This window comes from Conger conger, chromosome 10 (genome assembly GCF_963514075.1).
Source record: "Conger conger chromosome 10, fConCon1.1, whole genome shotgun sequence".
NCBI lineage: Eukaryota > Metazoa > Chordata > Actinopteri > Anguilliformes > Congridae > Conger > Conger conger.
This window is the reverse complement of record NC_083769.1, coordinates 50498677-50516176: the sequence shown is the minus strand read 5'-3', so window position 1 is coordinate 50516176 and position 17500 is coordinate 50498677. Positions and strand designations below refer to the sequence as shown.

The 17500-nt window shown below is 47.7% G+C and overlaps 2 protein-coding genes across 4 annotated transcripts in view; both read right to left on the bottom strand.

The window, feature by feature from the left end:
- Positions 1–2195: 2195 nt before the first annotated feature.
- LOC133138766 (poly(rC)-binding protein 2-like) lies at positions 2196–12293 on the bottom strand. Of its 3 annotated transcripts, XM_061257786.1 has the most exons (14): positions 12060–12292; positions 11205–11282; positions 10366–10506; positions 9863–9886; positions 9742–9774; positions 9319–9435; positions 8069–8200; positions 5426–5554; positions 4217–4291; positions 3469–3510; positions 3229–3301; positions 2828–2883; positions 2501–2670; positions 2196–2389 (listed from the first exon to the last, which is right to left on the bottom strand). In XM_061257786.1, exons 3-14 carry the CDS (start codon positions 10432–10434, stop codon positions 2353–2355), a joined length of 957 nt encoding a protein of 318 aa, XP_061113770.1. In that variant the 5' UTR covers positions 10435–10506; positions 11205–11282; positions 12060–12292; the 3' UTR covers positions 2196–2352. The 3 variants fall into 3 exon arrangements, with proteins under 3 accessions (XP_061113770.1, XP_061113771.1, XP_061113769.1); XM_061257787.1 differs by lacking the exon at positions 11205–11282 and having other exon boundaries at positions 2828–2880; positions 12060–12293; XM_061257785.1 differs by lacking the exon at positions 11205–11282 and having other exon boundaries at positions 12060–12290.
- Positions 12294–16519: 4226 nt separating this feature from the next.
- LOC133139597 (anti-Muellerian hormone type-2 receptor-like) overlaps positions 16520–17500 on the bottom strand; it is a 13799-nt gene continuing 12818 nt past the window's right edge. The window contains exon 11 of the mRNA XM_061259169.1: positions 16520–16627. Coding sequence (XP_061115153.1) covers positions 16520–16627 — 108 coding nt within the window. The remainder of the gene's footprint in view (positions 16628–17500) is intronic.

Sequence of the window (17500 nt, the reverse complement as noted above, 5' to 3'; positions counted from 1 at the left end):
TATCAGAAGGGGGGGGCGGGGTTTCATGTTGCATGAAACTATGGGCAACAGTGAACACTTTATTAGACTTTTTTTTTGTTGCCAGTCTGCCGTTTCTGTCTGCAGAACTGCTGCTCACTGTGGTTAATTGATTTATTTTTGCCACCATTCTTTGCAAACTCTAAAGGCTAGTGTGTGTGAAAATCCAGATCAGCAGTTTCTGAGATACTCAAGCCTCCCTGTCTTCCACCAACAATCATTCCACGGTCAAAGTTACTCGGATCAAATTTCTTCTCCATTTTGATTGTTGATGTGAACATTAACTAGAACTCCTGACCTGTATCTAGACTGGGCGGGGGGGTATTCTACGAAGCAAGGTTAACAAACTGACGCTCTTACCCAGTCGGATGTAATAAAATTACAAATATTTACTCAAGTTAGTTGGCCAATTTCTTAACCCTGCTTTGTGGGATACCATATGTCAGTGGAAAAAAAAGTCTGTTTGGTCCTTGTATTTACGGTTTATGTGTTGCTATGCGTTGCTATTTTAGGTCTCTGTGAAGCACTTTGTGAATTTGTTGTTGAAAGGTGCAATCTTTTACTTACTGTCAGTTTCTGCATCTTTCTGGCAGCCCCTTTCCAGTTAAGTTGTGTAACAATGAAAATTATCTACATCATGGTTCATATCTAATTGTAATATATATTAAATATATATAAAACAAACAACCGACGTCCCTAAATAATTAGGGTTTAATACAACTGACAATGTGAGGTTATGTTTGGAAACAATTTCCACTGAACAGCTGAAATAATGAGCCATAGCTTCTTCAGCATTTCACATCTTTTTAATTCTGGATTTAATTTTTCAACAATTCAGTGACACCCAGGTCTACAATCTCTTTGAAAACGTGCACAAAAAAACAAAACAAAAAAAGGGAGTTTCTTTTTCCTGCAAAGAATAATAAAAAATAAAATCTGACTCAAGTGAAGGAAAGAGCAGGAATTCTAGTGTTATTTCTATATTTAAATTATCACTTTCAGTCTCATATGTAAAGACATACCCGTCTTTTACCTAAATCTCACCCCCCCCCCCCCCACACCCCCCATTTCAACTCCCAGCAGCCACATAGTTAAAAAAAATATTCTCTCCATTTTAAAACAAATATTCCAACTTATTAACTTTGTAGAATGCGTCAGCATTTACGAAAATCACACCAGCCACAACCCGACCCCAACCTCCCCCCCTCCCCCCCCCCCCCCATACCAAACTCCTGACTGTTCCCCAAAAAAACAGGGTGACAAAACAGGAATGACGAGGTAAAGGCTAAACATTAAATTAAAGGTGACCAAAAACCGTTAAAATACCCCCCCTACGTATATATATATTTCATACCCACTTTAAAAAAAAAACAACATTTTTAAACATGTTAGTTTTGCAATTCCTGTACACCATATCACGGCGTCTGAGAGAGAGCACTGCAGCATTATGTCCAGGTGAGACGGGGGTTGGGGATCTCCGGAGTTCAGAGTTCAAAGTTCAGCTTCCACTAAATGTGACATCAGCAATCGCCAAGAGCCTCCAACACGAGGCAGAGTACAAACTAATAAATATAAAAGCAGCCAAATTAGAAAAACGCAGAGAAAATATTCAAGAATCTATTCTTTTTTATTTTTTTTATTTAGTCTTTTCAGTTTTGCTTTTTTTTATTTTTTAAACTTTTTATTTTTTGTAGAAAAATCTGATGCAGCTCAATCTGTGAGGCCAGTTCAGATTTTCCCACTTGCACTCTGTCTGATGGAGTGGGAAAAAAACAAAACACAAAAAACAAACAAAAATATTTAAATCCTGGAATTAAAAGGGAATTAAAACCAGAGTAATAAACATGATGCAGTGGGGTAAGAGCAGACATGGATATTCTGGTGTAGAGTTGCACTGATGTAGATAATTTGTGTAGGTTGCCTGTAGTTGCACTGATGTGGATGATGTGTAGATGGTGTGTAGTTGCACTGATGTGGATGATGTGTAGGTGGTGTGTAGTTGCACTGATGTGGATGATGTGTAGATGGTGTGTAGTTGCACTGATGTGGATGATGTGTAGATGGTGTGTAGTTGCACTGATGTGGATGATTTGTGTAGATGGTGTGTAGTTGCACTGATGTGGATGATGTGTAGATGGTGTGTAGTTGCACTGATGTGGATGATGTGTAGTTGCACTGATGTGGATGATGTGTAGTTGCACTGATGTGGATGATGTGTAGATGGTGTGTAGTTGCACTGATGTGGATGATGTGTAGGTGGCCTGTAGTTGCGTGACAACAGCCAGGGGTCTGATGGTGGAGTATGGGGGACGGGGTTAGGGGTAGGCTCCCGCGCTAGTTGGTCGCCAGTCCAGTCGCCTCGGAGGAAAGTCTGAAAAACCACAGAAGAAGATCATTAAAATGACTGTTCAGGACAGGGAGGACTGCAGGTGCGGATGATGACAGACCTGTACCCCCCCCCGGCCCCCCCCGGCCGTCTCACCGCGCGTTGATGAGGTACTCCGCCAGGCTGATGCTTGCCGCGGACCCTGTGATGGTGACCTGCCGGTCAGAGGACCCCTCCACCGGGTTGGCGATCTTGATCTGAGCGCCTGACATCTGCCTGATCTCATTTATCTTAGCACCCTGCCTCCCTATGATACAGCCTATCAGCTACGAGAGAGACAGAGACAGAGAGAGGGAGAGGGAGAGGGAGAGGGAGAGGGGGAGAGAGAGAGAGGGAGAGAGGAAGGGAGAGAGGTGAGTGTCAGTTGTGTCGCTAGTGTCCCCAGCCCTAGTTTGGACGCTGAACAGAAACAGAGACGCTTACGTCGTTTGGAATGGTCAGCTCGTGGGACCCGGTCTGAGTGGAGGTGTCCATCCCTGCTGAAAAACAACATCACACCTGAGCCAAGATCATCACACCTGAGCCAAGATCACACCTGAGCCAAGATCATCACACCTGAGCCAAGATCATCACACCTGAGCCAAGATCATCACACCTGAGCCAAGATCATCACACCTGAGCCAAGATCATCAAACCTGAGCTAAGACTGTTCACACCTGAGCTAAGACTGTTCACACCTGAGCCAAGATCATCACACCTGAGCCAAGATCATCAAACCTGAGCTAAGACTGTTCACACCTGAGCTAAGACTGTTCACACCTGTGCAAAGACCCTCACAACTGAGCTAAGACTCTCAAATACCACACACACACACAGGGACTAACCAGTGAAGCCCTGGCTGCTGGGAGCCAATGGGAACGGACTCTGCTGCATGGCCAACTGGTGCAGTTTGGTGAGCTGTGGAGAGAGAGGAGAGGGAACATCAGCGTGTGAAAGGTGATGCCGTCTCCACACTTCAGACAGTGAGTACATTCATATACATGTCATTCACATCTGCACCAGGCCTGTCCTGCTGGGCCCAGTGCGTGTGAGGGGAGGAGGGGGAGGAGGAGCTCTTCACTTACATCAGGCTGTGGGATCGCATGCTGCCCTTGGACGGCGTACGCCTGAAAGAAGAGTGCAGGGTTAAGGAGAGGAGCAGCGGCTCTGAACTCCATCAAACCTGCCCATACAGGACTAAAACACTCACACGTTTAACCCTGCCTCCATCAAACCTGCTCATACAGGACTAAAACACTCTCACGTTTAACCCTGCCTCCATCAAACCTGCTCATACAGGACTAAAACACTCACACGTTTAACCCTGCCTCCATCAAACCTGCTCATACAGGACTAAAACACTCACACGTTTAACCCTGCCTCCATCAAACCTGCTCATACAGGACTAAACACTCACACGTTTAACCCTGCCTCCATCAAACCTGCCCATACAGGACTAAAACACTCACACGTTTAACCCTGCCTCCATCAAACCTGCTCATACAGGACTAAAACACTCACACGTTTAACCCTGCCTCCATCAAACCTGCTCATACAGGACTAAAACACTCACACGTTTAACCCTGCCTCCATCAAACCTGCTCATACAGGACTAAAACACTCTCACGTTTAACCCTGCCTCCATCAAACCTGCTCATACAGAACTAAAACACTCACTCGTTTAAATATGGCTCCATTAAACCTGCACATACCCACAAGACTAAAATACTAATTTAAACATGGCAACAATGTTTTTCAATTCTCATTTACAGCAGTACATAAATTAAGTAATTAAAATGAACACCCCCCCCCCCCACCTGAGTGATCGCTTACCTGTCCTCCTGCAAAAATAACAGGTGAGCCTGAAGGTTTGGGTCTGTAAGGTATGGTCACGCCCTTTGGAGGGGACTGTGGAGAGAGGGGCACAAACAGCTCAGGCTCACGCCTCACCTCGACACACAGGGCTCAGCCAGACGCACCTGCACACACTCTGACCACGCAGCGGACATCACGACATGTCAGCGCTGCATAACAGACCAAACTCATGCAGCAAACATCCCAGGCAACATTAATACTTTCCATTACCATTTTTTTTCCACATGAAATAACCTTTATAAAGGCCGTTACTGACATTAAGGCGGCTGATGTTTGTAGGCTTCTTGGCTAAAAATAATAATCTTGTGAGCTAGCTGGCACATAATTACATACAAGTAGATACTGAACATGTAATAAAATGAATAAAATCACAATTCCCTGGTGAATGGGGAGACACCCCAGTGACACTTTCATGGCATATCACCTTTGTAGAAGTCATCGACACAAGCGGCCTTTGGAATCACATTACATTACATTAATGGCATTTGGCAGACGCTCTTATCCAGAGCGACGTACAATTGATTAGACTAAGCAGGAGACAATCCTCCCCCGGAGCAATGCGGGGTTAAGGGCCTTGCTCAAGTGCTCGGATCTTATTGTGGATACACCGGGGATCGAACCACCAACCTTGCGGGTCCCAGTCGTTTACCTTAACCACTACGCTACAGGCCGCCTCACAATACTAGTGTGTACCGTTGCGGTGGCGCCACCTAGAGGTAGCTTGCTGGCAGTGTTGTCATGAGCGGTGCCCTGACCACATTCTAGAGCTACAAGCCGCTGTCGACCTTTAAACAACCCAAGACGAGCACTGGCTTCAGAGTGCTGATTCACACAGACGGGTCAGATGAGAATCTGTTCATCTTCTGTAGTTATTGTGGTGTGAAAGGTGGCTTGTCTGTCGTCTCCTGGGTAAGAGCAGCCGGCGTTCTTGACTGTGAGGCAGGTGAGCACAGCCGCTACAGCGGGGCTAAATCATTCTAATTTTACTGAGTATAGTAGGAAAAGCTATACAAACAACAACGCAAAGCGCTGGGCCCAAACGTCTCGTACTAAGTGAAGGTGAGACCATCAGCCTCCTTGTGATGTGTGTGTGTGTGTGTGTGTGTGTGTGCAAGGTTAATGAGGAGAACTGGCCGTTCTGCCCGGTTCTGCCCGGTTCTGACCCACCTCCAGCATAACCACGCAGATCTGCTTCACACACTCGATGATGGACTGTGGCGTCCCGGCAATGGTGATCGCTCGCTCCGTGGAGTTCGGCAACATGTCGCCCGCAACCTGAACCTGAGCTCCTGTAGACTGGGGAGGGACAGGGGTTACAGCCTGCCTGCCAGACCATTAGAGCTATTAGCATTAGCACAGTTACAGCCTGCCAGACCATTAGAGCTATTAGCATTAGCACAGTTACAACTTGCCTGACCATTAGAGCTATTAGCATTAGCACAGTTACAGCCTGCCAGACCATTAGAGCTATTAGCATTAGCACAGTTACAGCCTGCCAGACCATTAGAGCTATTAGCATTAGCACAGTTACAGCCTGCCAGACCATTAGAGCTATTAGCATTAGCACATTTACAGCCTGCCAGACCATTAGCGCTATTAGCATTAGCACAGTTACAGCCTGCCTGACCATTAGAGCTATTAGCATTAGCACAGTTACAGCCTGCCAGACCATTAGAGCTATTAGCATTAGCACAGTTACAGCCTGCCTGACCATTAGAGCTATTAGCATTAGCACAGTTACAGCCTGCCTGACCATTAGAGCTATTAGCATTAGCACAGTTACAGCCTGCCTGACCATTAGAGCTATTAGCACTAGCACAGTTACAGCCTGCCTGACCATTAGAGCTATTAGCATTAGCACAGTTACAGCCTGCCTGACCATTAGAGCTATTAGCATTAGCACAGTTACAGCCTGCCTGACAATTAGAGCTATTAGCATTAGCACAGTTACAGCCTGCCTGACCATTAGAGCTATTAGCATTAGCACAGTTACAGCCTGCCTGACCATTAGAGCTATTAGCATTAGCACAGTTACAGCCTGCCAGACCATTAGAGCTATTAGCATTAGCACAGTTACAGCCTGCCTGACCATTAGAGCTATTAGCATTAGCACATTTACAGCCTGCCAGACCATTAGCGCTATTAGCATTAGCACAGTTACAGCCTGCCTGACAATTAGAGCTATTAGCATTAGCACAGTTACAGCCTGCCTGACCATTAGAGCTATTAGCATTAGCACAGTTACAGCCTGCCTGACCATTAGAGCTATTAGCATTAGCACAGTTACAGCCTGCTTGACCATTAGCTCCATTAGCATAAGCCCAGTTACAGCCTGCCTGACAATTAGAGCTATTAGCATTAGCACAGTTACAGCCTGCCTGACAATTAGAGCTATTAGCATTAGCACAGTTACAGCCTGCCTGACCATTAGAGCTATTAGCATTAGCACATTTACAGCCTGCCAGACCATTAGCGCTATTAGCATTAGCACAGTTACAGCCTGCCTGACAATTAGAGCTATTAGCATTAGCACAGTTACAGCCTGCCTGACCATTAGAGCTATTAGCATTAGCACAGTTACAGCCTGCCTGACCATTAGAGCTATTAGCATTAGCACAGTTACAGCCTGCTTGACCATTAGCTCCATTAGCATAAGCCCAGTTACAGCCTGCCTGACAATTAGAGCTATTAGCATTAGCACAGTTACAGCCTGCCTGACCATTAGAGCTATTAGCATTAGCACAGTTACAGCCTGCCTGACCATTAGAGCTATTAGCATTAGCACAGTTACAGCCTGCCTGACCATTAGAGCTATTAGCATTAGCACAGTTACAGCCTGCCTGACCATTAGAGCTATTAGCATTAGCACATTTACAGCCTGCCAGACCATTAGCGCTATTAGCATTAGCACAGTTACAGCCTGCCTGACCATTAGAGCTATTAGCATTAGCACAGTTACAGCCTGCCAGACCATTAGAGGTATTAGCATTAGCACAGTTACAGCCTGCCAGACCATTAGCTCCATTAGCATTAGCACAGTTATAGCCTGCCAGACCATTAGCTCCATTAGCACAGTTACAGCCTGCCAGACCATTCGCTTCATCATTACAACCGTTAAAGGTCCCACATTATGTATTTTCCAGCATTTTATTTGAGGTCCTGATAACCCTAAGAAGGCATTTGTGTGGTTTTAAGTACCAAAAACAAACTATCCAGTTTTACATGTCCATTCTCCAGCGCCTCTCTTGAGCTTCACCACAAACAGGCTGTTTTAGCGACTGTGTCTTTAAGGCTCATTAATATCAGCGATGTATGCAAGACAGGAAATAACTCTCCATACCAGGAGGGGGCGATAGTCTGTATTGTGGGAAGATAAACAAAGATAACAAACTAACTAGCTTTTTCCCTGGATAGCAAATCTCTCTCACCGGCAGCCTCCAATGCGGCTTGAACACGCTGAATCGGCTGAGAACACTCCAAGCCGGCCCAGCTACGCTCAGCGTGTGAACAGCCCTCTCCCACCCGCGCACATGCCCACAATCACCTCGCGGATCTTTCATCTTCCAGCCACCCTTGCCCGAAATACCCCCCTTGCCCCCCCATGCCCCAAACACCCCCTGGTCCCAGGTCCCGGACCCCACCCCCCCGGGTCCCAGACCCCACCCCCCGGGTCCCGGACCCCGGACCCCACCCCCCCGGGTCCCGGACCCCGGACCCCACCCCCCCGGGTCCCGGACCCCACCCCCCCGGGTCCCGGACCCCGGACCCCACCCCCCCGGGTCCCGGACCCCACCCCCCGGCCACACCCACCTCGCGGATCTCTTTGATCTTGCAGCCGCCCTTGCCGATGAGCGAGCCACACTGGCTGGCTGGCACCACGATGCGCAGAGTCACCGGCGGCTTGCTGGTGGCCGGGCTGTTCGTCATGGAGCTGCTGATGTCCTGGGAGAGGAAGAGGAGGAGGAGGAGGGGAGGGAGAGGAGGAGAAGAGGAGGAGGGGAGGGAGAGGAGGGGGAAGAGGAGGAGGGGAGGGAGAGGAGGGGGAAGAGGAGGAGGGGAGGGAGAGGAGGGGGAAGAGGAGGAGGGGAGGGAGAGGAGGGGGAAGAGGAGGGGAGGAGAGGGGGAGGGGGAGAGGAAGAGGAGGAGGAGGGGAAGGAGAGGGGGAGGGGGAGGGGGAGGGGGAGGGGGAGAGGGGGAGGGGGAGGGGGAGAGGAAGAGGAGGAGGAGGAGGAGGGGAAGAGGGGTAAGGAGGGGGAGGGGGAGGGAGAGGAGAGGGAGAGGAGGGGGAAGAGGAGGGGAGGAGAGGGGGAGGGGAGGAGGGGAGGAGAGGGGGAGGGGAGGAGGGGAGGAGAGGGGGAGGGAAGGAGAGGGGGAGGGGAGGGGAAGGAGAGGGGGAGGGGGAGGGAGAGGGGGAGAGGAAGAGGAGGGGAAGAGGGGTAAGGAGGGGGAGGGGGAGGGAGTGGAGGGGGAAGAGGAAGGGAGGAGAGGGGGAGGGAGAGGGGGAGAGGAGGAGGAGGGGGAGGAGGAGGAGGGGGAGGAGGAGGAGGGGGAGGAGGAGGGACATTCCGTCAGTCAGGACAGCAGAATGAAAACTCCCCTCATCTCCTCAGTCTGGGACAGAGGTCACACACGCATCATGTGAGCACTGTGGTCTCAAAATAGATTGTTGCATGCCTGCCCGTCACACCTCAGACACGACAGTCACACAGTCACAAAGTCACACAGTCATAGTCACACACCCCGCCCATCACACCTCAGACACGACAGTCACCCCCCCCCCCCCAAGAGCCAGAGGACCTGGGGGTTCTGCTCCAGATACACAACGGGGGATCGGGGATGGGGGGGGATGGGGGGTGAGCGGGGATGTGAGGGGGGGGATCGGGGATGTGAGGGGGGGGGTCGGGGATGTGAGGGGGGGGATTGGGGATGTGGGGGGGGGGGGGAGATCGGGGATGTGAGGGGGGGGGATCGGGGATGTGAGGGGGGGGGGGGAATCGGGGATGTGAGGGGGGGGGGGGATCGGGGATGTGAGGGGGGGGGGGAGCGGGGGTGTAGCGTACCTCCTCCAGCTTCTCGATGATCATGGAGAAGGCCTTAAAGATGGCTGTGGTGGGCCCAGCCAGAGTGATGATCCTCTCTGGACAATTCCCCTCTGAGATGTTGATCCGGGCACCACTCTGCACAACACATGCATTTTATATGTTTGTGCTAGACAGGCAATTGTAATCGACGACAGATTTTTAAGTAATTATTTTTCACACACATAATTATTTTTTGGGAATACTTGTTTATATATATATATATATATAGGATGGTCTTGACGCTGTAACCGGAGTGGTAAGGGGACTCAATCGTGCGAGCTGCAAGCCTCCCGCATGCATTAAACACTGCGATATCCACAGTCTTAACATCAGAGAAGTTCTTATCTACTGCACATTTAAGAGACTGAAAAATAAAATATAAATATGTTTTCAATGTCTTACCTCCTCTCTCATCTTCTTCACAGACTCGCCCTTCTGCAAATAAAAAAAGTGCTGAATTATAGATGACATTCGGCAAGGACTGGCAGCCATTTAGACATCTGCAGGAAAGAGCCACACTCACCTTACCGATGATGCTTCCAACTTCCTACAGAGAGACAAATGGGGGGGGGGAACACAATGAATCTTCCTTCACTAAAGACATTCATGCTAAGGATATATATCCATTACATTACATTACATTACATTATTGGCATTTGGCAGACGCTCTTATCCAGAGCGATGTACAACAAAGTGCATACCCATAACCAGGGATAAGTTCGCTGAAAGACCCTAGAGGGAAGTACAATTTCAACTGCAGGCAATATCCAGGCAGTCAGGAACACATTCTAGGGGACATGTATTAAAGATTATAGGCAGTGAACCTCTGTAAGTAATACAATAATTGTAATGTAATATAAGACGACAGCATTTTTGGTGAACAATATTGTTCCTGTTCCCCATCTAGGCCAGGCCTTGTTAAAACACGGCTTCAAACTAGACGGAAATCTACCTATGTGCGCCCTTTCAAAAGTCACAGTTACAATCATTATTATCGCCGCAGTGAACCTGAATGCGACCCCCCACCTTGCCGTGCATGAGCAGCCTGATCGTTAGGGTTACATTTAGCCCTCCTTCAATCACACCGGAGTCCATCTCTGCAGCGTCGGGAGAGGGGAGCTGAGCCAGTGGGCCAAGAACGGTAGACTTTGGTCACAGGAGCGAGAACTGAAAGTCGGGGAGAGAGAGAGAGATATATAGACGTGGAATGGCATTAGTGTCAAATACGGTTGTAGAGCCCTGAAACAGGAGATGAACATCGCAGTGTGCGTAGAACATATTTGAGGTTTTTAATAAAATTCCCCTGGAGACAGTACCTGGGTAAAAAAAAAGTTGTCAGCTTGCGAACTTTTATTGACATTTTTGCATTTCTAGCTAAAATGACAAAACCCGACCTGGACATTGTAATACAAAAACTAAATCTCGTAACATGGCTAGTTAGTAACGTAAAACACAGAAATTGACTACGGTAACCTAGCAAACTGGGCTGGCTTACGTCACCTTGCATACGTCATACAGTACGTATGGCTGATTGGCCGGCTAGCTAACGTTAGCTTGCTATGTCAAAATCCAAGTTCATGAATAGATTATCAAAACGATGTTTACGTCAAAAAAATACCAGAAACGAACGCCACATTAAATTCGTGAGCTTTACTATAAGCCAATTAAATAGCCAGCTTGACAAAGCAAATTAAAACGATCCTCTATCCTGTAGCTAGCAAATGTGTTTACAACTGCCTAACGTTAGACTGGCCAAGCTCCACACTGGTAAATGTACGCACGCTGGGCCTTATGCGAGATTGCGCGACTGTGATTGCCACTAGATAGCCATTGGGAGAGACATTTATGGAAATAAACAAACTTACGGAAATAAGTGCGTGTTATTCCAGGGTGACCGTGGATAGATTGCTGCTGAGCTCGCACAGATGGTTTGCTGGCTAATTCTAAGAACAAGGACGACGATTAGCTAAATCTCGGAAGACAGAAGTCTGTTTCATTCTTCACCATCGACATGCCATTAGAAAGTCAACTCGCCTAGCTAGCTAGAGTAGATAACTCAGCTCAGTGGAACTCGGTTCTCTGAAATGTTCACCTTAGCTATCTAGCTAGCTAGTCAAGTTGATCAAGCAGCTATCCGACCTGAGCTGTCATATTAATTGCAATCACGTGCTGGTTTAGCTAGCCACACTTAAAATCCCGGATTGAAATTAGATTAGCCCATACTCTAATGCAGATTTTCGGATCGCTTGCGGTTAGTTAGCTAGCCAGCTAGCTAGCTACCTCGCAAGTATGAGCTACACTTGCAGCTAGCTAGCTAGCAGGGTAGCCAGTCAGGAAGCCAAGAGGCACATAAATTAGCTTGAGCTAGCGATAGCCAAGCAGCATGCTCACCAGAGCCTGGTTCGCACAGTAAATCAAAAATACCTCAAATGGACTAGCTAGCTATGATGCACAAGGGGGACTAGCTAGTTACGCTGCACAAGGGGGAAATTAACAAGTAAAATCTACAAAAAAAGTGAACGTTTAACGTTATTTTGGCTAGCTAACAAATTAGCATAATCATGAGGGGAACTGGTGCATCGGGCTGTGATTGCCGCTTAGTAGCCCATATTAGCGCTGCCGAGGCCTGGTACCTCAACACGCAGCCTGACGGTAGAAACTCCTGATGGCTGCGCGTTAACCCCGTCTTTCACTCCGAAAAACAAAAAAAGTACTCTTACCTGATGTGGTCCTTGAGCGGCGAGCAGGGGAGGGGAGGGTCGTTAAGGGCAGAAGGGGAGAGGTTCGGGAGGGTATGAACCCAGGGGGAGAGTTTTAAAAGGATCCGGGGAAAAGGGGAGAGAGACTGTACGAGATCGTGCTCCACTCTTTACACAAAAGACAACAAAACTCGCACCTCTCAACTTTCACCTTTCACCCGACCCTCCTCCGTCGCTAAGATGGTGGGACAAAGAGCCCGTAGACGCGCCCCCCTCCAGCATGCTCCATTCTCCGGGATACTGTATTGTAGTGCGCACGGCTTTCTAAAGTTAATGTACACGGTTTTATCATAAGGCACTATAAAATATAGGATTACCCATGACATTATCATGACAAGTCATTCTGTTATCATGGTATTCTTTACATAATTCAGGATGGCAAATATGATTTTTTACTCGAATATTTATTGTGATATTTCACAATCGTTTATCTTGATGAGTTTTTAGAGTAAAGGTGCAGTACTGCAATAATCTTAAAAAAAAACAATACAGTGTCATTGTTTGAAACACACACAAAACAGACACACACAGAAACCGCATGGAATAAAATCCGAACCGTTTCAGCGGTTTTTAACTGCTGATGTTTCGCTGTGTTCCCTAAAACTTCCCAGACAAAAAAAAGGAACAGTGCGGCCAAAATTTAACAACAATGAAAATTATGCACTCAAGTAATGCAGTCCATCCTAGATAAGGGCTCGCTGGAAAAGACTGGTGACAGGAGCAGTGTATTTTAACACTGACTGGGAAGAATAACTTGGCTATCTTCTCTCAGTTGAAGCCTCATAAACATCTCTAAATATTATGGCTACACTCTTGTAGCTGGTTGCTAAATATGTTAAAAACATCTTGTTGGTGGTTAGATGTTCCATAAGCTATGGCAGAGACATGCTTTGGACCTGACACACTTGTACACTCTTGGGCAAACAGAGAGAGCACACCCTTCGCAGATTCACGGTTTGAGTCGAAGCGAAAGCACTAAAAACTGAACGGAACGGACCAGCTCGACGCTGAACAGCTGTTCCACTCCCCTACCAGAGCAGAGAGATGATATCTGAGTGGGAGGGAGACGTCAGGTTCATGGAGACTTGCTGTTGCACTAAAATGACAACAAAACTATGCAGATTATGCAGATGGGACATTAACTACATTCAGGATGCTGTCATTTAATATGATGTTATTGAGATATACCCAGGAATGTGAGGAACTTGAGCAAAAGCAGGCCTTTGAGTTAAAACACTCTTTTGAGTTGGAGAGACTGAGACAAGAGGCCCGTTTGCATGAGGCTAAATTGAAATTTCAGAGATACGGGTTAGATTTAATCAGAAATGGCAAGCTATCTGTGAATACCTCCCTGAGTGGTGGGATCTTTGCATCCCCATAACCCTCTGCTTGGCCACATTTTGATGTCTCTTCTAATTTGAAGTTGGTGCCTAAATTTACAGAGAGAGACCTGTATACCTTTTTCTTATTGTTTGAATGCGTCTCACATTCTCGTGAGTGGTTGGATTCTGATCAGACTGCAGTTACAGTGCTGACAGGTAGAGCTCAAGAAGCTTTGTCAGCTCTTATTTGAAAGCTCATGAGTTAGTTCCTGAGGTCAGCGTTTTAGACAGACTAGAAAGGGAGTGAAGCAAACCCATGTGGAGTTCGGCAGAGAGTTGTCAATCCTGTTCAATCGTTGGCGTGTTGCAATCTGAGGTTAAAACTGTTGAGGATTTGAGTGACTTAGTTAAAAAACACCCTCCCAGGTCGTGTAGCCACCTACTTAAATGAACATGAAGTGAAGACCATGGCCAAGCAGCTGTCCTGGCAGATGAGTGTATTTTAACCGATCAAGGAAATCTTGGGGTCTGTAATGGTGAAAGCCAAAAGAAGATTTTCTTTGGGGTTCAACAAAACAAAAGTTTTGGTGGAGCGGCGTTGCAGTTTGTGTCTAAGCCTGATCATGGCTTATATGGTAAATTGGACCCAAGCCATGTGTGTAATTACTGATTGGGGAAAGGCCACTGGAAAAAGGAGCGTCCTGTACTTAAGGATAAGTCTAAGACTCCATCTGCCCTCCGCCCACTAAAACCAGCTGCCCTGGCTGGCCCTGGCTGCACATTGCTGGAAGAGCTGATGCTATATCTGCTGTTCAGCTTCACAATAAACCTGCTGCAGTGGCTGCCCCTGTGGCAGGCTTGATCCTGTGGAGGTCCAGGTTGCTGTGGGTCGGTTGAGAGCGACTTGGGTTACTTGCGTTACGTTACCGAGGGCCATATCTCATTGGTAGGGAGTGATGTGAAGGTGCCTGATTGGATCCTTAGGGACACAGGAGCTCTGGATTCTCCTCAGACAGTACAATACTGGAAGGAGTGTGTTGGTCCAAGAAATGGGCTTACAAGTTCTGTCTGTCCCGTTACATAGGGTAAAGCTCTTCTCAGACCTAGTAAAAGGCGAGGTGCTCATGGGAGTATGTCCCTCTTTACCCGTTGAGGGTGTATCAGTGATTCTATGTCATAACCTAGCAGGTGAGCATGTTTTGCCTGAAGTGCCACCATCTTTGGCTACTTCAAACTCCTTTCGCGGACGAGGCTGACAGATACACGCAGCGCATCCAGAGGTGTTTCCAGCCCATGCTGAGTAATACTTGCGGTGAGCTGCAGCTGCTCCAGATAAAGTTGCAGAAAATTAGTTTGAAAAGGTGTTTTTTTTTTTTTTTTCCCCTTTCCGGATTTCCCCTTGTCTGTCTCTGGTGCCGATGTAGAGATGGAGCAGAGAGACGATCCAAGTTGTTTGGCCCCTCCTGAGACGGCAGAGTGCTGCACAGGGGCACTTCCTTCAAGAGGGACTCAGGAGGGGCCATACCAACCAAGCTTCTGCATGTGCTTTTGAAGACTGCCCATGATCTTGCAGGACATTTGAGGGTCAACGTTATTTCTACTGGCCCTGCCTGAAGAGGGACAGCTTATATCAAAAGCTTCCGTCCGTGTAAACCTGACCAGTCCATTACGCCTGCCCCGCTGTTTCCCCCACCAGAGTCAGTCAGCCCTTTCAGCATTTGATCATTGACTGTGTTGGTCCTTTACCACAGTCTAAAGCAGGAAGCATGTATTTGCCAATTTTAATGTGTCATACCACGCGGTATCCTGCTGCCTACCCCCTCCGCAACATTACTACAAAGCCTGTCGTGAAAACTTAAGTCCAGTTTATTTCACACACAGTCCTCCAAAGGTAATCCAGAGTGATCAAGGATCTAATTTCACCTCACATCTGTTAGCAGACATTTTTAATGCAACTCCGGGCTAAACGTGCTCAGGCAAATGCCTACCGATGCTACAAGTCAGGGGGCGCTCAGGCACTTCCACCAGACCTTGAAATCATTGCTCAGGGCATGTTGCACAGAGCGAGACCATGACTGGGAGGAGGGCTTACCGTGGCTGAGGCTCACTACTCCGGAGATTACCCAAGAACGTTCTGGGTTTAAAGCAAATGACTAGGTTTTTGGACATACAGTATGTCGCCGCCTAGATGACTGGACAGCAGCTGAACCTCCCATACATCTGTTGGAATATAGAAATGGTTTCAAGCTATGGCTTTATGCAGCTGGGGAAATGGCTAAAAATAATGACATTACATTACAGTCGTTTAGCAGATGCTCTTATCGAGAGCAACGTACAGTGAAGTGGAAATCAGAACCAGGGACAAGTGCGTTGAAGACCCTAGAGGAAAGTACAAGTCCTAGCATGATCACATAGATACAACCTGAAGCCTTGAAGAATACATCACCTTACCAACGAGCATACCACGGCCGGCAGCTAGAATACCCTGAATACTAAAATAATTATACAGAAGTGTATTTGTCTGGACCAAAATGTTCAGAGCTGGAAAATCTTATCAAGGATTTCTCCTCCTTGATTTCTGACTCTCCCTCTCAAACCCATCTCATCAAGCAGGACCCTGAGGTATGGACAGCATAACCCCAGTGTGCACTGCATAACCCCAGTGTGCACAACATAAGAAATTAATCAGTCGTCCCCAAGGCAGTTTAATTAAATATGAAAAACAAATAAAACCAAACCGTGGAGCCCTAGAAGTGTGAGAGATCTATAGACCAGATACAGCTGCCTGATGCAGAAATGTGATGTATGGCTGTATCCATACTATCCGTGTGAGATATGACTGTACTGTAGATATGTACTGCAAGTGTGAGATATGGCTGTATGATACAGAGAGAGATATCTGTAGAACAGGTACAGGTGTGTGATGGTGGGAGCAGTCAGGTGACCAGGAGCATCATCGTTTCCAGAGACACGCTGTTGCAGTGGAAACAGTTTGTCCATCACTGCAGAACTGCTCAGTGAAAAACCTCCAGTCCCAGCTGCGCCAATCACGCGCCATCAGGGCGAGAGGGTAGCCAATCAGGGCGAGAGGGTAGCCAATCAGGGCGAGAGGGTAGCCAATCGTCGGGCAGCACTCTGGGCGGTCAGCCGGGCCTCAGGGTCGTGGTCCCAGCAGTCTTCCAGAACTTCCTTGATGGTGTAAGTCCCCTGAGCAACACAAACACGACACAGCTCAACACTGCTCAACACCCACTGCTGCATTACATCACTGTGTTCAGCTCCACACCCACTGCTGCATTACATCACTGTGTTCAGCTCAACACTGCTCAGCACCCACTGCTGCATTACATCACTGTGTTCAGCTCAACACCCACTGCTGCATTACATCACTGTGTTCAGCTCAACACTGCTCAACACCCACTGCTGCATTACATCAATGTGTTCAGCTCAACACTGCTCAACACCCACTGCTGCATTACATCACTGTGTTCAGCTCAACACTGCTCAACACCCACTGCTGCATTACATCACTGTGTTCAGCTCAACACTGCTCAACACCCACTGCTGCATTACATCACTGTGTTCAGCTCAACACTGCTCAACACCCACTGCTGCATTACATCACTGTGTTCAGCTCAACACTGCTCAACACCCACTGCTGCATTACATCACTGTGTTCAGCTCAACACTGCTCAACACCCACTGCTGCATTACATCACTGTGTTCAGCTCAACACTGCTCAACACCCACTGCTGCATTACATCACTGTGTTCAGCTCAACACTGCTCAACACCCACTGCTGCATTACATCACTGTGTTCAGCTCAACACTTTACCCACTGGTGCTACATTACATCACTGTGTTCAGCTCAACACTTTACTCAGTGGGGCTGCATTATAACACTGTGTTCAGCTCAACACTTTACTCACTGGTGCTACATTATAACACTGTGGGCTGTGCTCAGTATGTGTTCAGTTTGACTTCACAGTTACACACTAGTCTCACACCTGCAATGCCCAAACAGTTTCGCCAGTTTGCTTTAGCGCAACTCAGCCGGGCTGCAGGTTCAGGACGAGGCCG

Coding starts and splice junctions, on each gene's coding strand:
- LOC133138766 (XM_061257786.1), bottom strand. CDS start 10,434: ATGGACTCCGGTGTGATTGAAGGAGGGCTAAATGTAACCCTAACGATC. Junction 9,887..10,365: donor GGCTGCTCATGCACGGCAAG/GTGGGGGGTCGC, acceptor GTCTCTCTGTAG/GAAGTTGGAAGCATCATCGG. Junction 2,671..2,827: donor AGCTGACCATTCCAAACGAC/GTAAGCGTCTCT, acceptor TCTCTCTCGTAG/CTGATAGGCTGTATCATAGG.